Source organism: Parasteatoda tepidariorum, chromosome X1 (assembly GCF_043381705.1).
Source record: "Parasteatoda tepidariorum isolate YZ-2023 chromosome X1, CAS_Ptep_4.0, whole genome shotgun sequence".
Classification (NCBI taxonomy): domain Eukaryota; kingdom Metazoa; phylum Arthropoda; class Arachnida; order Araneae; family Theridiidae; genus Parasteatoda; species Parasteatoda tepidariorum.
The window spans coordinates 15971993-15992873 of NC_092214.1; the positions used below are offsets into that span (position 1 = coordinate 15971993).

General features: G+C 29.3%; 1 protein-coding gene across 7 annotated transcripts in view; it reads right to left on the reverse strand.

Moving 5' to 3' along the window:
- LOC107436381 (BCL9 domain-containing protein legless) overlaps nt 1–20881 on the reverse strand; it is a 131972-nt gene that overhangs the window by 46775 nt on the left and 64316 nt on the right. For all 7 annotated transcript variants that reach the window (XM_043038870.2, XM_071187697.1, XM_071187698.1 and 4 more), the window contains one exon: nt 4948–5042. In XM_043038870.2, the coding sequence (XP_042894804.1) occupies nt 4948–5042 (95 nt within the window). The remainder of the gene's footprint in view (nt 1–4947; nt 5043–20881) is intronic.

A 20881-nucleotide genomic window follows, 5' to 3' on the forward strand; every position in this document is an offset into this window, starting at 1 on the left:
TTGGGCCCCCTCCAAAATTTGAACTTATATTCGCCACTGCTATTGTCAGTGTTAAAAGACACGTAATATTGTGTGAAACAACCACAAGCATCAATGCAGAGAAACTTAGCTGTATTGAAATGAAGCAGTAGAAGGCAAACTCTAGTGCCTTTACTAAAAGCTTATCACGTCTAGCGACTCTCCTGGGCGCATGACCATATTGGTTGGATCCTAGAGGACAAGAAAACTGCAGCTTGATCAGATGAGTCAAAATTTTAGCTGGTCAAAACTGATGGGAGAGTTCGAGTGTGGTGCAGTCCTCATAAAGTCATGGACCCAAGTTGTAAACAAGGCACTGTGCAATCTGGTGGTGGATCCATAACGATGTGGGCTGCTTTTTCATGGCAAGGACTGGGTTCCATGGTTCGATAGCACCTATCATTGACTGGAAATGGTTATGTTCAGCTACTTGGAAACCACTGAAGTCATTCATGGATCTCATATACACAAACAATGGAACATTATCATAACATATTACATCCAGCATTCACGCTAAAGGTAACCTAAGCATGTAATAAATCCATCATTCATTTGTATCTTTTCCTGCAATGAATAACGATTTTGCTTTGATTTTTTCAATCACTTACTTATATCAACGTTGTTCTGATGTATGCAAGATTTTGTTTCATACTGACAATTCTATCAAGGTGCGGAAATTTTCATGGCAATGAGTATTTTATATATATATGTGTGCGTGTATGCATATATATGCACATACACAAGGCTCCAAGAATTTTATTGAATACATCTATGCGCAAAAATTAAATATATGCTTTGAATACTGATTACAACATAGCAAAATATTATAAAAAATTATCATAGAAATATTAAAATTATAAAAATATATAAGAAATAAAAAAAAACGGTCTTAGAGGAATTTTAAAGTATTATGCTTTTACTATAAAATTTACATTTATACTACCAAAGAGTTTGCGGTTACACAATATAGCGGATTTCTTATTCAAATTTATTAATTGTGTTGAACTTCAGCCAACAAACTTCTAGTTCGCGAAACCTGAAAAATTTTAAGGACAATTTTTTAAATCACAAGATTTGCATCAAAATAATGCGTTTGCAGCAGTTAAAAACAATGTTTTCTCTAATAATTATTTTGCAGAAATAAAATTAAAGCGACAATTTTCAATATGAAGTGATTACATTAACTGATTTTAACGTAAATCCTTTTGGGTTCCCCACAATTATTATAGAATTCCATACGGTTTTATAAATTCCGATAATTTTGATGGGATAATACCACTGCAAATGATTTTCAAATCCCCATTTGAAAAATGATGTTCACGTTCGATTTGAGTCTATTTCGTCGCGAGTCCACATGATTTTTCTCTTGCTTTATAGGCGTAGATTTTTAAGTAAATTTGGATAATTTGCATAATTTTAATGTAAGGCTATTATGACTCATGAATCTCAAATAGCGCATGTGAGTCATCAAATATCAATTTTCAATCAGATCAGTTTAATTTTGCGCAGATTTCATCATAAGTCTATATATTCAACAATTGTCACAAATTTCTACATGTATTTTTTTTTTTTTTTTAAATATCAATATGTTTCATTGGATATCATTACAGCAGACAAACTTTGAATTACGCATAAGAAAAATAGCTTTTATAATATCTTGCGCTGATTTTATGGCAGAATCACTTGCTTTTTTTTATCAATTTTTCAACTGTTGTACCCATGGATTTCAACTTAATCTTTAAAATCCCGATGTTAATACGAAACTACTTTTATAACTTTTTAATACAAATCTAGAATCGGTTATGAAAGTTTTTTCTTGACAGTTTTCATCAAATTAGTTTGATCCGGAATGCAATTACGCAGTAATTGCTATACATTTCAACATGATTTTTTAAAAAACACAATAACATAACATCACACGAAATCAGAGATTTGGGAAATACGGATAAGTGCAAGGATAAGGAAAAAATGGAATTTTGTCTCCAATGATTGTTGAAAACATTGGTGATAATGAAGAATGAAAAATATTTCTAGCTCAATTCCGGGACCGATTTTTCTCCATCTAAATATTAACACTAAACATACCAACTCTTTACAATACAATACGACATAAAATAACCGGTCTTTTGATCAGTTATAGTATGTTAAGTGTTAAAGTAGCAACAACAAAAAATATCAGAGAGTACTTGAAAAGTTAAGAATAAAGTCGCCACTCAAACTTTATTGGTTGCCGATGACAGCCGTGCATTGTATTTGAACAGCCCTACACACATAAAGAAATACAAACACACATATATATACCTGACCACCAATGAGAAGATAGTATGATAAAAACCTATTATAAAAGTGTAGAAGAAATTTCAAAGAAATCACTATGTTTTACAAATTTTTGACATGTTCCCCTTCATATGTCCAACAAGTCCTAAATTTCTTTTGTTTTAAAAAGTTTTCATCAGACTCTATTTTTGTTGGTGGTCATGAAAGATGGTAAAGCTTGGCAAAGGGCTAGCGTTGCAATTTGAATTTCTCAAAAATATCATTCCAACTACATTTTAAATTTCTCACTATCGAGATTACGCTTAAAAACAAAAATAGGTATTGCCATTCAAAAATTTCAAAATTTTATAACTCTAATTATAATTGTGACATCTAAGCGATTGTTTTTAACATTCTTGTGAGGGAGACCATATACCCATGTACAAAATTTTATTATGTTCATTCAAACGATATGCTATCTAAAGGGTCCTGAGAAGGACTAGTCGATGTAACAAATTTTATATCGAGATTTGATATAACACCAGACATCACGATATAGCGATGTCTCGCGATTCAACATATGTTCACAAAATATCAATCAGAAATCTTTGAATCAATAAAAAATAAATAAAATAAATAAATCTATTACAAAAGAAAATGCTAATTTTTAAAAAAATGCTTCGATAAGATCAACAGCATTGCTTAATATTTTCAATTACAATAATAAAGATGGTTGACTTAAGACTGATGTTAAAGTAAAAACAAACACAATCTTTATTATCATTTCTTTTAAATTAAAAATGTCTTATTATTATTTTTAAACCAATAAATCTTAAAACTGTAATAAAATATTTTACACAAGTGCATTAAAAATTAAAAAAAATTAAAAACGAAAGCAAAAAAAAATTTAAGAAGTGTTCATTTCTGTAAAAAATATTTGTAATTATTTGTTGAGAAAAAACGTGGTTTTGAAACATCGTTAGACCTTTTATTTATTTATTTAAAACAATAAAATAAAATTTCAAGACTGACGGTCAAATTCTATAACTAATAAATGTAAAAATAAAAATTTCTTATTTATTTATTATTATTTCATTTTTTAAAAATAAAATAGACAAAAGATTTATAGGTTTAAAAATGATACTGAACATCTAACAAATAATCAAACGAACATCCATTAAGAGAATTTTAATGTTAAAAAAAATATACCACAAGTACTATTATAAAAGTGTCAAAACATTGTTTAGCTTTTTATTTAATTGAAAAAATTTAGTCGTTTTAACTAATAGCCAATTTCTTTAAATTAAAAAAAAACATTATGCAAACTTTGTTTTAATTTATAAAATAATTACAAATTAAATAAATGTAGGTTTCGTATTATTTTTTTTACAATTAAAAACGACTAATGATCTATCGGTTTAAAAATAATCAAATTCTACCAAATTATTATACTTACGGGCATTAAAAATTTTTTTTTAAAAAATACTTTTTTATAGCCAAGTATAAATTACTTAAACACAAAATAACCTTTTAAACTGTGTGTGTATGTATATATATAAGTTCAAAATGAAGATAAAACAAAGGAAAATTATAGACATATGAAAAGGGGGGGGAATAATATTAAAAAAATAACAAACGGATTTTTAAAAAAAAGAAGGAAAAAAAGAAAAAAAGGATGAAATTTTTTTAAAAAAACTGGAGAAAAAAACGAAGAGCTTATAATCTTTTCATCAGCGCACACGAGTATAGCCGTAAAAATATATAATATATACACACATAAATATATAATACAGTAGGGAACCGATTATCCGGAACGGTCGGGACCATCGCTATTCCGGATAACTGATTTTTCCGGTTTTCTGAATCGCTACAAAAAGCCGTTTTTTTTATTGTTAGACCCAACTAAAAAAAAAAATATTTGGAAATAATTTTAAAAATAAGAAAAAACGATGAAGTAATACACTAATGATTATTTCCAAAATGATGGTAAGGTAAACATCTTTAAAAAAAGAAAGAAAAATCGTAAAATCTTATGAGGAAAAAAATTTTTTTTTAAAAAATGGCGAGAAAATTTATCGAATTTCGTTCCGGTTTTTTGGTTTTCCGGTTTTCTGATTTCCGGATAACGGGTTCTGTACTGTATATACAAAAATATATATATACACACATATACATACATATATATATATATATATATATATATACACACACACACACATATATATACATGCACAAAGCAGCAATTCTACACACACTTTAGATAAGAAAATGAATTTTATTGAAGATTTATATGTAAACAGAAAGAAGATTCTCACAGAAAAACCCATGAAAATCATTTTTTTAAATTTCATTATTCTATTATTTATATACATATGGAAAAGCAGCTAGGCCAAGCAGGAGGAATAAATGGCATGTCGAAACAAAATAAAAGTTTTTATAACGAAATTATTGTATGGAGAAGGCGAATAATCCAAAATTGAAGTGCTTCGCTCTCAAAAGCTAGAGAAAATCTTGCAAACAAATAGCTAACTTTAATTTAAAAATTAATCACATTTGGAAAATTAGTGTTCAATTTATATAAAGTTATGAAAAATAATTGGAATTAACCCCTATAACAAATTAAAAATAAACTAAAAATCAAATTGAAAATAACTAAGAATAAGTTAAACTTACAGAATATCAACGTTTCCGGTAATATACCGCAAGAGCCTAGCGAAGATGTCAGCAAGTGCAACACTCTCTTCTTCCACAAGAGCTTCTTCTAAATCCTACAAATAAGAGAATATGTAAAAACTAGTAAGGATTTTAAACATAGGTTTAGTACAACTCAAAATAATCTTGTACTAAAATCTGAAAGGTTTATAGAAGCACTTGGATCGCAAAAGGTATAGACACACACTCATTAATTGAAAAAATTAGTTTCGCCAATTAAAATAATTTATCCATCGGATGTAAATGTACAATAAATGATGTGTAAAATGTACAATATTCTATTCTTAAAAAATAATAATCATATTGGGTATGATTTTTAATACATTATTATTACATGATTGAAGAACTTAATGTAAGATGAATCTAAGTGAGTGTTATGTGCATTCAGAAACAGCTTTAGCAACAATAGGAAGCAGATTATGAAAATCATTTTCTCAATTAATACCGTCTTATTTGATGACATGGCAGGAAAAATTATGAAAAAATTTTGACAGTTGAACAAAACAAATTTTTAGATCAAAATTTTGTACTTTTCCTGAGTATCACTAAGCTCTTCAATTATTTAAAATGTATGCTTATACCACATATGTAGCCCAACATATCATTTGATTAGGATTTTTATATTGATTGTGACTATTAGTGTATTGGTATAAAAATATGCATAGATTTAGGACAGTTTAAGGGACATAGAAAAATATTGTCCCGGCTAAAATATTCATATAAGCAATGAAAAAACAGCAATGAAAAAAAATATAAAAATAGCTTCTTTTTTTTTTATAAAAAATTAGTATAGCTTCATGGTTGTTTATCCCTCATGGACAAAATGATTACATAGTCAGGCTTATAAAAAAAGTCAAAATTCAAATATTTTAGGAAAAGACAATATAAATTATTTGTCTTTAAAAAAGAATTAAAGTTGTGATATTAATTTGTCTTTATATATTTATTAAAACAAATGCATAAAATATTAAAAAATATTGTGAAATACCGAACTATAGACTTTAACGACACTAAAAAGCACTTTTTAGCTCAAAATACCAAATATTTTATCCATGACATATCGATTTGGTTTTATATTATCAAACGAATATTTATATTATCAAGCGAATACTTAATACTACTTATTTCTCAAGTAATATTTTATCCGGTACCGGCATTGAATGATTTTATTACCAGACAAACAATAGGTAAATAATGGAATCTGACATTTTCTCCTACATTATTTCTTATTTCTTCTTAATATTTTTGAACTATTTTTACAGCAATCAGTATACTGTGCGTAAATATGAGAAAGAGTATTTAAAGATCCCTCGAAAATTCGACTTAACTAAAATGAATTTCATGCTTTTTTTAATCATGCTTAAAAAATAAACTAAATATAAGCAAAAAATTAATAAAAGCGCAAAGAAAAAATTAAAAGAAACATAAACAAACATTCTAATTATAACTATTGCATGTTGCTTTTTTTAAAAAATAACAAAAAATTTCCATTTAAAAAAAAAAAAAAAAAAAAAAAACAGAGTTAAATTTGTATTAAAAAATTCTATGAAATATAACTATTACAAAGGAAATGAAAGGAATTCACACCTGTCAAAACACCCCAACTGATAAAAAGAGTAAAATCTTTCACCCAATTTAAATAGTTGCATTAAAAAAAAACGGAATTCTAAAAACCATGAAATCAGTTAAAATAATTTCTTAATAATTGTTTAAAAAAAAAAAATTATGATAAACCATTTAGATTTATGACGAATTAACGCAATTAGGAAATGACGAGAAAAAAAAAGTTACTTAAATGTACGCTTCGGGATTAGAGCGTAAATAAATAATACCGTATTATAAGTATGAGGATTTAAACAACCCATCGAAAATAAATAGTAATAAGAACCGAAAAATAGGTTAAAAAAATCGATAGAATAGTGAATACTCAAAAGAGTGATTCGAATTTCCCGTATCGTAACAATATCGAAGGGGTTACAGCAGAATTTTAAAAAAAACATGTGAAAATCAACAGTAATATGTGCCGAAAAAACGATCGAATCACTGTATGTGTATAGTGTAAATCGAGCGAGTCTAAAATTTGTTACTTTTATGCGCAAACCGAAAATTACGCGCCGTAATAATATATGAAAAATATTTTAGACTCCACATAGAAATCAAAAACTGCGAAAAATTCTACCGAAAAAATTATGGTTATCGTCACGTAAAGACAAAAAGTGAATAATCAAAAGTGCATTTTGAATTCCGCAAGTCGTAATAATACTTGATGAAAAATAAAGGGCTTTTAAAGAACCTTATGAAGAACTCCTGAAAAAAAAACCGATCGAAGTACTAATACTATCAGCACAAATCGAGCGTGTTAAAAAAAGATTACTCAATTCGAATTCCACGAATCGCAAAAATATCGAGGTTTTAAAAACATGAGAAAATAAATTCAGAAAAAAAATGAAACACCACATGGATTCACGATTGAATAAAATGTGTTACAAAGTTTTTTACTTAATTGCGGGATTAGAAAATTAAAAATATTAAATCTATTATGTTGTAAATAAATTTTATAAATAAGGGAGAATAAATTCTCATTGGTTTAATTCTTCAGTTAAATATCGAAATTTCTAACAAAATAGTTCACTCGAAGATGGCATATTGTCTGAAGTCGATCAAAAATTAGTATTATTACGTCTTAAAAGTTTCTAAAAGAAAGAAAGAGAGGGAGAGAGAAGGTCATTTTTAGACCGTTTACGTTTGCGATTCTTTTTTTTTTTCTTTTTAACTATCAATTTTACACTTTTGTTTTCGCCATGGCAATTGAGTAATTCTCGCTAAAACCTGCCATTACTTCATTATTCTTTGAGACCCGTGTTCTCGAAGATATTACAAAGTTACGTTTCGTTTTTTAGAAATCTGAGTAAAAAACATCGTACGCGCCTAAAAGTGAACCCAGTCAGAAAAAAAGGAGGGTTGCTAGTAAGGTAGAAATAAATGCGCAAGTTATGAAATTAAAATTCTAGGTTAGCAAAACTCAAGAGAAAATTTTGATAAGCTGAAGTTCGTGAATCAACAGTTTAGAGATTCACGTAATGCACAACGGTAAATTAGGCTTGAGTCTCTTAACTGTTTTGTTTTGAATGTTTGTTTGCCTCATAACAGGCCTTATAATAAGTAAGGCGATCTCCGAAGCAAGGAAAGAGATTCAACCAGTTCTAATTCGTAACGAGCTCTGCTTTGTGTATTTATGAGTAAGGGAAAACCTCCTTTTCAGAGTTAGAGCAAAGAGACTTTTTCACTGATCTCTAAATGTAACTGAATTGCTGATTTAATGCTATACGCGTGTAGCCGTTGTTGGTGAAGAACGGGGTAGAGTGAGAGCACAAGTTACCCAAAATTTAAACACTATTGCTCTTTTCTTGGCATCATAATTTTCGCTACAGTGTTGCTTCATCTATCACCCCTCGATTTTCAAGATACCACTAATTGTATTTTACTATTTTTCACGCTTATGGTCACTTATATCGCCACTTAAAATATGCAGCTTAATAATCAATCTTCCTCCCTCTCCAAAAAAAGAAAGAAAAACTTTTTTTGGGAAAACAACAAGAACATAATTTTGTATATGAAGTATTAAGGCATATAATTAGAATTATTAAATAAGTCTTCTACATAGTTAAAAATTAACCATTTTTCCTTAAGCAAAACACAAATACAGTCGAACTTCTATTTAACGAGCTTCCATTGATAAATGAGGATTGGGGAAAATGACCTGGAATTAATTTTCGCCGCAACTTAACTTATAGAGAAAGCAATAAAATCCTTTTTCCCTTTTTGTTTGCATTTCATACAGGAATCCATGCCAAAAATCATCTTACGAGAAAGCTTAACAGAAATTTCTAAAGCATGGAACTATGAAGTTACAAATCATACTATTCGTAACAGTTTTGCTAAAGCTGGATTCTTAGTCAGAGAGGAGAATTTGGAGCGGAGAACGAGGATGATATTCCTTTAGAACAGTGTTTCTTAACCCTTTTAAAAAATTTTAAGAAGTCACGGACCACCCCCCTGTGAAAAAAACAATTGCAAAAACCATCCATTATTAGAAAACATTTAATTTTATTATTTTAATAGTATACAAAATTTTTATAATTAAAATTTTTAATGTGAAGGTTGCTGCTGCTTTTCCTTAATTAACAAATTGAATTGTGGGATAGTTTTCGACAAAGCAACGCGCATATTATGTTCAACATTCAATCGATTTCGATGTTTTGTTTTATTGTCACGAATGTTGAAAATCCCGCTTCGCAAAGATACACCTAGCAAACGGAATTATAGCTGCCATAGATCGCTTTACAAGCAATGGGTAGGCTTCCAAACATTTTAAAAATTGGAAGTAGTTAGCGGACCCCCAAAATATGACTCATGGACCCCTTAGGAGTTCATGAACCACAGGTTAAGAAACCCTGCTTTAGAAGAACCTAAAAATTGTGAGTACAACTAAGAGAGAACTACGAAATTAATGCTGATGTACTGATAAATGATTTTCTTTTTCTTGAATCTGAAGCTGCAAATACAGAAACATTAACTGAATCGGATATTTTGGTCAGTGTGAAATATAAAAACAATACAGAAATAAATTGTGAGAAAGACGGAGATGAAGAAATCACCAAACCTTGATATTACGAAATGTTAAAATCATTTGAAACAATTCAATAGTAGATTATAATTTACAAGATAAAATTGATTTATCAATTGTTATTTTAATTATGTCTAGTGTTTATGAATTTAAAACCTGTTTTGTGTTGTAAAAGTATTTCAAATGGCGATTTTCTATTTAACGAATTTTCCACGTAACGAAACTTTTTATCAGGATTTAGCTCCTTTGTTAAATAGTAGTCCGACTGTATTCTTACTTTAAAAATATGTGGAGGAGCAAGGATGGTGTTATCCACACTAGGGTGCGATGCAAGCTCTTTACTGCATATACTTCCGGAGTACTATTTCCGGTGTATTTCTAAGCCATTTGGCTCACAAAGTGATCATTGCGTTTTGAGTAGCATTTCTTGTATAAGTGTATTTGTTACCTGATTTTTTTATTTGTGTTTTTTAAAAAAAAGAGAATCGTCATTTGAAGACTTGTCATTTCAAGGCGTAAGAATAGTCATTTGAAAAAAAGAATCGTTATAAGACACTTCTTACCTTCTCAACAATGTACCAACTTTAAAATTTAAATCTAAATGATAATTTGTAAAATGAACTTAATCTCGATGCTCGAACACTGGACGTATGATGGTGCGCGGCTTGCAACAAAAATAAGCAGTAATAAACAAGTAAAAAGAGGTCAAATCGAGACTACCAACAAAAAAAAGAGTTCTTTCTAAATCTAGCAACCATGTCACCTTTTTTAACGATACAGCTATAAATAAATAAAACAAATTTTTACTTTAAACGCACTAGAATTACTTAATATCATTAATATCTTTCAAAATACAGCAGATTGGGAGGTCAGAAGTTATATAATTTATTTCTTTAGAAATAAAATTATCTGTTTGAAAACTTTGCCTCGCAGAATAAGCTGCAGTAAACAGCTGCATACTTTCTAACCGGAAGTAGAGCAGCTCAAGAGCTCAAAATTGTTTACATTCATATTAAAAATACCATCCATTGAAATTTTGTTTATGTATTAGCAAAACGTTGTGCTAAAAACAAATATGATAACTATAAGAAGTTTTCAAATTGATGAATTATAAAATTAATAAAATTTTATTGTCATATGTTCAATGCATGTAAGTTCATTCGCTGAAAAATTTGTTTATTAACTTTGCCTAAAGTTTTATTTTAAAAAATGTACCCTTATACATTAAAAATCCAAATTTGTTCAGAAAAAATTAGAACATTCTAATATCTAAATATATACTGTCTAGCGAATAAATATTATGTATTGAATTTAAAAATCACATGCATAAATGCAAAAATATAGGGGTAAAAAGAGTAATAAAATTCAATAAATACATTTATTTTATAACAGATTACTTATTTCTTAGATTCAACAGTTAGTTTAGAGAATAATTTTGTACCAGAAAATTAGAAATTTATAACCTAACTGTTGATATTAGATTAATATTAAAATGAAAAAAGAAAAAGTTAGTAATTTAAATAATAATTGTAATCTATAGAAGCAAAATACATTATTAAAAAATGCAAAGTTAACTAAACTCCATTATCTTTGAAATTAAAAAATTTTCCTTTTTAAAATAAATCTTATTTATTCTGCCTACTATAATTATTTCTTCTTTTTTTGTTGTATCGGCAAGCAAGAGAAAAAGAATTAAAAATGTAGAAAACTTTTTAATTCCAAACGGATTCAAGAGTTCGTTATTCATCAAACCGATATTCACGAAATTAAGACGTCAACAAGAGCGTCATTCCGACCGAAATTAGATTCTGTAAAGCTGGTGTTAGAGCTCCAGCTCACTTCAAAGCAACGTTAGGAATCACCTAAAAGTAGTTCTAACTTAGTCACTGCGTTTTCCAGATTTGGCGTGTTTGGATTTCTTCTTTTGGGGGTCATTTGAAAATCTTTAGGCAGATACGTATGATATATATATATATATTTATAAATGCATTTAGTGCAATGCGAAATAGAGAAAAAAAAGGATAGTGAAAAAATTTTAAAAAAACAAAGAAAATTAAGCTTTATTTACTGCGTATAAGCTGCAAGTATATAGAACTCATAAAACAAGTTAAAAATATTGAGAAAACATGGAAAATAATAAAGATAATGATTTATTTTAACAATTTTCCTTCTTTTCTCATTAATCTTTATTATTTTCTATGTTTTTTCTCTTCCAAGCTAAAAAACTGATTTCTTAAGCAGTTTTTAAGAAGTTTTTTCAAAATTTTAAATCAACAATTTTTTAATTAATCTAATTTTTCCACAAATTTTGCTTAATTCTATTGAATATTTATGAAGTTATAGCAAGCAAGACAAACAAACAAAAACAAAAAAAAGCGTAAGGCGAAAAAATTAATTTTTTATAAAAATATCCATATCTCCATAAATATTTACTCTAGGTTTACGAAATTTTATGCGGTTATTAAAAATAACTACAGTAATCGATGCAGTTACAAGTTTATTGCTAGATTTTCTTTCGTAGGGTGTTCATAAATACTTGTTTTCTTTCGTAAATCATTGTAGGTCTTCCAAACCTCTGAAAGCTTTAAATGTTATTGCTAAGAATGAAAAATCGCATGAACTAAACACCTCTATTACAAAATAATCTTAAGTATTTCTTGAGAAATTTTTTTAAAAAAAATGTCATAAACTGAAAGCGTCTCTTCCATTACTGTAGGGTAGCACACACACATATATATGGGTCATTCTCACAAAAACAGTCAATTTCATGTCCCCAGTATATTTTATGTTAGTTTTACAACTTACGGAAAAAAAAAATTCAGGGAAAGTGTCCTTCAGAATGCAGGCTAACAAAGGAATAGAAATAAAATTATCAATTTTTATTTATTTTAGGTAATTAAAATATACCAATATGTCATTCCCTCACTTGTTCCCACTGTTTTAAAAAAAAGAAAAAATTGTTTCTGAAATAAAAATAAAAAAATTTACAAATTCTTGTTTTTTATTTCAGACTATTGAAATATAGAATTCAGAAAATCAATTTTAAATTTAATTTCTGATAAAAATATTAACACAGCACTATTTTAAACTTGGTCCCTAGTGTTTCGCGTCATTCCCTCACAACAATGTTCTTATCACCTGCAATCTTCTTAGAATAAAAATATTTTAATAAAAACTTCAGAAGTTAACAACTGGCATCATAGAACAAAATTGCAGTATGTTTCCATCTTCAACTTAAAGAAGCTTTGCTGTGGAATAAATTTGAATGAATCAAACCAGGTAAAATTTTTTACATTTGTCATTCCCTCATGTCGTTTTTTAGAGTAAAATAAAATACAACTTCATCGAGAAAGTGGATAATTATATGTTGCTTTCTTGTATGAATGTAATTGTATGTGATTGATTTCAGAAATTAATTAGGCCTAACTGTTATTTTTAAATTTTATTAAGTTTGCCATTCCCTCACTAGTGTATAAAGTGAGGGAATGATGCTGAAGTGAGGGAATGATTCAAGATGAGTATATTATAAAAAAGTTGTTGTTCAATCGTGCCAGCCACTTTTATTTCCCAAACCTTTAAAAACTATTTACTCGTATATAAAACTAAATTATAATAAATGTTAGATATACTTAGTATGTTATCATTTTCAAACTTGAGGTAGCTGTAACTTAGAGAAAAACATGTATTAAAATAACATATCATTCCCTCACTTTTTAAACAGTGAAATTAATTTATTTATTTAAATATTAAGTATAATTTATNTGCAGCAAGAGAGGATCTAAGATGTGTCGGAGTAGCGGTTCTATTCCTGCGTGCACTTAATGTCAAATATCGGTCATCGGCACTACTTTTTTGGGATTTTATGAACTGAAAAATGACAGTTTTCGTGAGAATGACCCATATATCAAAGCACGAGAAAAAATAACTGATACGTATAGATGTCAAAATTTCCTAACTTTTTCAGAGGAGGTTAGAATATTCATTTTACTGGATACAATCATCATAACTAAATAACAAAACTAGCCTACAGTATTATATATAGAATGCAAAAAGAAATCCCTACTGTTCTTTTCTGTGTAAAAATATTCGTGAAACTGTATATTTTTATCACTATTTTCAACCTAGCATAATGCAGACTGTTTTAAATTTAATCTATAAAAGCAATTGATATGCATTCTTTCGTAACTATTTAATCTAGTCATTTCCTGGTGTCTCACTACCATTGAATAAATGCTTACCCACACCCTTTTTTTGACCAGTTTCAAGAAAGAGCCAGATGCTGGTAAAGAGCTGCACAATAGCTTGGAATATCTGTTCCTTGAACAATATTGCAATTCTTTCTAAGGTATAAACCGTTGAAGTGAAAAAGTAAAAACATTAACGCTGTTTGCAAAAATAAAATAAATAAAATATAATTTCACATTGGGGTCCCCAGTTACTACGCCTCTGTTAAGTACATTTTTACCTCTCTCTTTGTTTTACAATCATTTTTTTAAAAGTTTCTAAATCGAGAGAGCCTCATATTCCGTTCGGAGAAGTTACTCAAGAAAGAGGGGGGGGAAGAATAAAATAAGTTTATTTTTATCCTTTGAAACGCTTGAGAAAGCAGCCATTTGATATAATGAAGATAGATGGAATTTAGCTGTTCCGAAATTAATTCTATCAGTAAGCTATTTAAAATATTGATTTTTCAAGGAAGAAAACTTTTATACTTTTATAATAAAAAAAAGTATTGTTTTATCGAGAGCTATATAGTTCGACTCTGCCTTATACTCATTCAAAATTATCACCAAGTACTTGTTAATTTAAAATTATATACGTATTTCATTCTCTTGTATGTACGATTAAAGTAAAAAGCACTTTATTCAAAATTACATTTTGTATTGTAACATAACAGTTGAAGAAATAAATTTTATTGCTTAAAAAATTATCAGAATATTAAACTTAACTAGTGTTTGTCATAATTTTACCTAGAAATTATACAATATAAATTTAAAGTTCTTTTATATGATCTAAGTTGTTCTCTACTCTGATAAAAAAAGAAAATTCCTTTAAAACGATTCTAAATATTTGACAGTAACAAAAGATTTCGTGAAAAATTATTGAAAAAAAATTATAATACACCATAATGAAAAAAAATTCATAATTACAAAAAAATTTTATTATGCATAAAATAAACTTAATAAATACTAACTAAAAGTACAAATATAAACTTTTTAAAAATAAAAAAAAAATACATGAATTTTGTCCCATTGAAATCATTGAGTTAAAATTTTAACAAGTTGAAGAAAAAAATCAAATTGGTTTTTGGGGTATCATATCACTTACATAAAGTTATAAATATATAATTATATCGTTAAATTGCATATAAAATTTTATGAAGATCTATAATTATTAAATTTTAAAGGAATAAAATATAGCTTTTTGGGGAAGAAAGAAATAACTTCTGAAGTTTTAGAAGTAGGGACATATACCCTATTGTGATCTCCCCTCCAGCAACGCTACGCACATGACTACCAATTTACCCTACTACACTGAGGATACAGAGCAATGTTACCGAAGGCACCAAAATCCGACGTGGAACCGCGAAGCGAAGAGTCCGTATAGGTGAAGAACAATTTGAAACTAGGAAGTGTTGAGTTCGTGTAAGGCGAGGTGGGTCAGCGGGTCACCGTAGGCAGCTAGTTAATTATATTTATAGCAATAATTTGAAACTATATTACAACGCAAAAATTGTTTTTGCTGACAAAGAGTACAAGCAATGCTTTACCTATCTTCCCTTATTTTCAATAAATAAGTAAATAAATGCAACAAAAAAACTACACTCGGAAAAACTTCAAATTCGGAGTAAAAAAGTTACATTTGGAGAAAAAGCGGAGGGGAAATTTTTATCAAGGACTTTCGCATAAGTTATTTGGTTTCGGAATTTACGTATTTATTTAACAACTTCAATTAAACATAAGTTCGAAAATGTTCAAATGTGATAAATAAAATTTTATTTGTGATATGTTAATAATGTAAATCAGGGGTGACAAGTTTTATTCCAAGGTGGAAAAAACCGCCTCGGAAAATTGGTTTCTTCCAACCGAAGTGACAGAAATAGTAATGATATTTCTTTTATATAAAAAAAATATCAAGTATGAAATCCAAATTTAAAATAATTTGGAGAAAAAGCGGGAAATTAATAATAGAATTTTCAAGTCATTTGATAAATTATATTATGAAAGCAAAAATTGGAAAGAAAAACAAATTAAATAAATATTTTAACTAATATTATCTGCAACATTTTAACGAAATAGTAATTTAAATTTTACAATTTAATAAAATGCTACTTTAATTAGTTAATTTTCATTGAGTTCGTGGTTCGAGTAAGCGTATATATATTTTTTTGCATATTTTAAAAATATCAAATTTTAATCTTCATATCTAACTGCGTAATATTTATTTATGTAATAGGTTACGTATTCTAACACTTTTTCTTAACTTAAAATATACAAATTTTAAAAAGTATACTCGAGGCCACTCAAATCTGTTCTCGTGTTAAAAAAAAAAAAAAAAAAAAAAAAAAGAAGAAAACACCTTTTTGCAGTTTAAACATTTCTCTAAAAATGTACAAATATTGAGTTTTTTCAGTCAATATTTCAGAGTCAAAAGAAGCGGCGAAAATTTTCTGAAACAGCGGTAGTAATTTTTTTTAGTTCTGTAGTTTCTTAGAAAACATAACAACATCCAAGATACTTTTTAGTCTCTCCTCTCAACGGTAACCGGTTTACGGGTAACCTAATAGGTTTCCCGTGAACCATTTGAGCGATGATGTAATTTGTTTTACCACGAAAAGCCGATGTTAGTCATAACAACCGTTGATAAAGTTTGTGTCTATTTAATGGAATTGTGTGCTATTACTGCAGTCCTTTAAAATCCGAGAGGTTCTTCCCATTCTTCCATTACATTGTAGATGATATGTCGTTGTTGTGCGTACTTTAAATCTACAAATAATAACGACGTTTTTAAAAAGATTACATCTAAACTGGCTTCCTTGATCAGTGGTTACACGGTAGTGCATACAAAACGTGAAATCTAGTGATCATAAAACTCAACTATTTTGACCGTTATGTTTGTTCAATGAATATTATTTATTCAACAAGTGAATCGATCAATGCATGCTAGACAATTCCCTTCCGAAATAGGAAACTGTCCTATGAAGTCAACATGAATAGTACTACATCTATCATCTACTTCATTGTAATTAGCGAATTGTGCACGCGTATGTCGGTGAATTTTATTTTTTTTGGCAATGGATGCAAGATTTTCCCCATTGAGTGATATGTTTTCGAATGTTTAGCCATATAAATCTGGAAACAATTGTTTGACTGAAGATTTAAATTCAGGATGAGCTAAGCCGTGAATTTTTTGAAATGTGCGCATACGAAACTTTCGAAGTATAAACGGACGAATTTTTGTTGTCGAAATGTCACACCAAGTAATTTACTTAAGTCCAAAGGGTATTTTTTGAAATTCAAAGATGGTTTCGAGGGTAGTTCGATATTAATTTCGCCGTATGCGATTTTATCATAATCTGTTTCAGAAATAGATTCTATTCTGGTACAACATTTTTCCAAGCCAACAATATTTTTCTTTCCCTTCAATGTGTCAAATGACGTAGGTGTGATGCTTTCTCATTCGTTTGCAAACATCACATTTTGTTATCTGTCTAGATTGTAAATTCTCGTCCTTCTGTTCTGGCATATGTTTAAATTGTTAGCTAGATAGATACTTATAGGTTTCCAATCTTCGTCTTCGTACTGCTGTAGAACAGATGTAATAACGAAATTAGAGGAATTTGTACATAAAGCTAATGGTAGATCTGGATCTGAAAAGATTCATAAAGCAGTAATTGGCTAGATCTTCCTTGCATTTTTCAAACGACTTTTTTGCTTCTTCTGACCATGGAAATTTTGTTAACTCTTTTCCATTAAGCTTTTAAAATTTATTTAAGGTTGCTTGAGTTTTAGCTGCATCTTTTAAGTACAGTAGAGTCCAGATTGCCCGAGTTGTGGACCACGACTAACTCGGATAACCAAAAAACTCGGTTAAAGCGAAAAGTATAAAAAAGGGGAAAAAAAGAGTAGGTATAAATGTAACATACTTAACAAATACAAAATTTATACGAGTACACCATAAACAATTCATATTATAATTAAAAAGCATACTTAAAAACTCTTAAGGAGCATACTTTATGAGAATTAAAGAGTTTTTACTTAAAAAAGTACTTAATCATTTCTTTGATTTACATTACTTAGGCGCTTTTCTGTAACAATGATTCGCCATTTTCTTAGGGATAACAGGAAGGCTCTTCTTGTGGTTCTATATATTCAATAGCACCTTCGACAGCGTTTAGTCCATCTGTATTGATTTTCATTGTCTTCATCATCTTTGCTAGATTCATTTTCATTATTGACGACATTAACGATCATTTCATATGTAATTTTGTTAAGTCCATCAGCTTGTTTACCTGAGTGTCTGGAAGTTAAAATTGAGATAGTTTTTTTGGCGGTTGTCTTAAAACTTAAAAACTAGAACAACAAAAAAATCCTTGAAATATTTGATAGCTCGGTTAAAGCGGAAACTCGGATAATCGGGACTACTATCTTCTATAAGTTAATCATTCCTAACAATTGATGAAGTTCGTGAATAGTTTCAGAAAGTTAATAATTTATAATGGCTTGAACCATTTCCAAAAGAGGTTTTAAGCAGTTTGGCGTTATCAAATATCCAAAAAATTCTAATTTGTTTTTCACCATTACTGTTTTAGATTGGTTGAAGTGCAGACCATTATGTTGGATTCTTCCACAAGATGTTTCTTATTCTGCTCCTTATTTTCCAACGCTATTAGGATGTCATCCAAATAAGTAAAAGTAAAATCTATTCCCATGAAAAATAGATCGATAAAATTTTGGAAAGTGGGTGGAGCATTACTTAAGCCGAAACTCATGAGGTTAAATTCAAAAAGTCCAAATGGTGTTATCGCTCTTTTTTTGCTTATTTGTCTCTGCCATTGAAATTCGGTAATATGCTTTAAGTAAATCTAATTCTGGAAATATCTTTTGTCCTTCAATCAATCCTTCAAAATAAGATGGAAGTTTTCAGTTTTGAGGTAACGATCTGGTATTATGAAATCATTTAAGCGGCGATAATTTCCGCATAAGATCATGCGGAATCTTAAGAGTGCCATCTGGTTTTGTGAAAAAACAAGGTGGACTTGGCCGAGGTGATTTCGATGTTTTTATAATATCGTTCTCAAGCATAAAGTTAAATTCTTTTTTGGCTATTTCTAATCTTTTAGGATCTAGCTGTCTCGCTTTTGAATGCACTGGTTCTCCATTTGTAGTTATAAAATGCTTAACATAGTGCTTTGTTTTAGATAGTATTAGTAAATTGGGTTCTGTTATTACCAAAAATTGTGCCAAAATTTCAAAAGATTTCATTTTTGTTTAAGAAGTTTACATTGAATTCATCAGTTGATGATTTAATTTCACCGGTACAATTTAGGTATAACATCAATTATTTTTTTTGTTTTTAACATCAATCAGTAAAGTAAACCGGTTAAGAAAATCTGCACCAAAAACGCCTTTGTTGATGGCTATGATAAATGGCCATTGAAATTCACGGCAAAATCCTAAACCAATATTTAAAATTTTTTGTCCGAAACACGGAATTTCAGTACCATGAGCAGCAAAGATTAAAGTCGCCACTTGCTTTTTTATTACACGTGGCCGTAATTAGATTTATATCCGCTCCACTTTCGACAAGAAAGTGTAAGCTGCTCGTTTTATCTGTAACAAATAATCGGTAATTACAGCAATCTTCTAATCCATCCGCAGCAGAATTTGCCGTTGAATCTACTGCTAGTCGGAGTTTTCCGATGCTTTCCAAATGCTTTGATTAATGCGATGCTTTGATTAAATACAGACTGTCTGTAAATATTTAGTTGCAAAATCTGCTTTCCCAAGTTAGAAACTTTATAAAGTACATCATTTATTCTGTCCATCACAGAATTTTCTAAGATGAACGACAGAAGAATCACGACAGCAGATTAAATTTCAGTTTTTTTTTTTTTTTTAATATACCGTCGTTGAGCAGTCGACCCAATTTAACGGGTTTACGACTGCTAATGTTCACCTCCGTAGCTTTTGTAATTTTGAACCAAATCCAGAAGACAAGGGAACTCGATCGAGTATTATGAGAAATTTGCCTTCGTGGAGGACTTTTTTTGATGGAGCTATTTGCGCTACATGGAGAGGAAGACCACGAGTACCTCCCACGGTTAGCCTGACGGTAAGGGGACTCTAACCCATGATCCGTCTACTACTAAGGATATTTCACGTCAGCACTGGGGTCGGTGCAAGCCGGATGCGGAATTCGTATAGACTGGGATTCGAACCCGGTTCGCCTCAATGGAAGGCGAACGCTCTAACCCCTGAGCCATCCCGGCTCTTGTTGTGTTCATTTCAAAAATTTTATCTGCCATTTTTGGCAAGTTATCTAAATTTTTATTATTCACAACCAAAATATTTTTAACATATTCAGGTGATTCGCCAAGCCGCAAGGTTCAAAAAATTTTATCTGATATATTCGTTCTGCCAAGCGATCTCATTTTACGCAATAATTGACTAAGTTTCATATCGCCAATAAAAATCCCTAAAAGCAATTTTGTGATACTTCTTTTCTAGCTTTCCTTAAAAGTATTTAACGGTCTTTTTTTGAAGTCAAATATTTATCAGTTCGTTTATTTTGGATTGCATCCCAAAATGTTTCACTACATTGCGGGACAAGATAGATATATATGGCAAGCAAGATGATACATATAGTTAAAAATTATAACTTCTTATTTTCTTTAGAGCGAAAGATCTCAGAAAACACAGATCTTAGATAATATAGAAAGATTTGATCTTAGTTCGTTGGTATCCAAACGCTTAATGAAGAAAAAGAATAGAGCAATAAATCTATGTGGATAAAAAATTGTGGTGCACGGTTTAAACAATGATATACATAAGATGGATAATTAAATTGCAAATAAAATATTTTTAAAAAAAAAAGCTGTAACTCGTAATAACAAGATTAGAAACTTTTTAAACAGATAAACCGTTATGTTCTAATCAGAAATGTTCTTAGGGATTTTTGTAAACTAAGATGCAATTGATTCGTTGTTTAGTGTAAACTAAGAAGCAATCTACTCTTAACAGTTATAAGATAAAGGCGACAGACCTC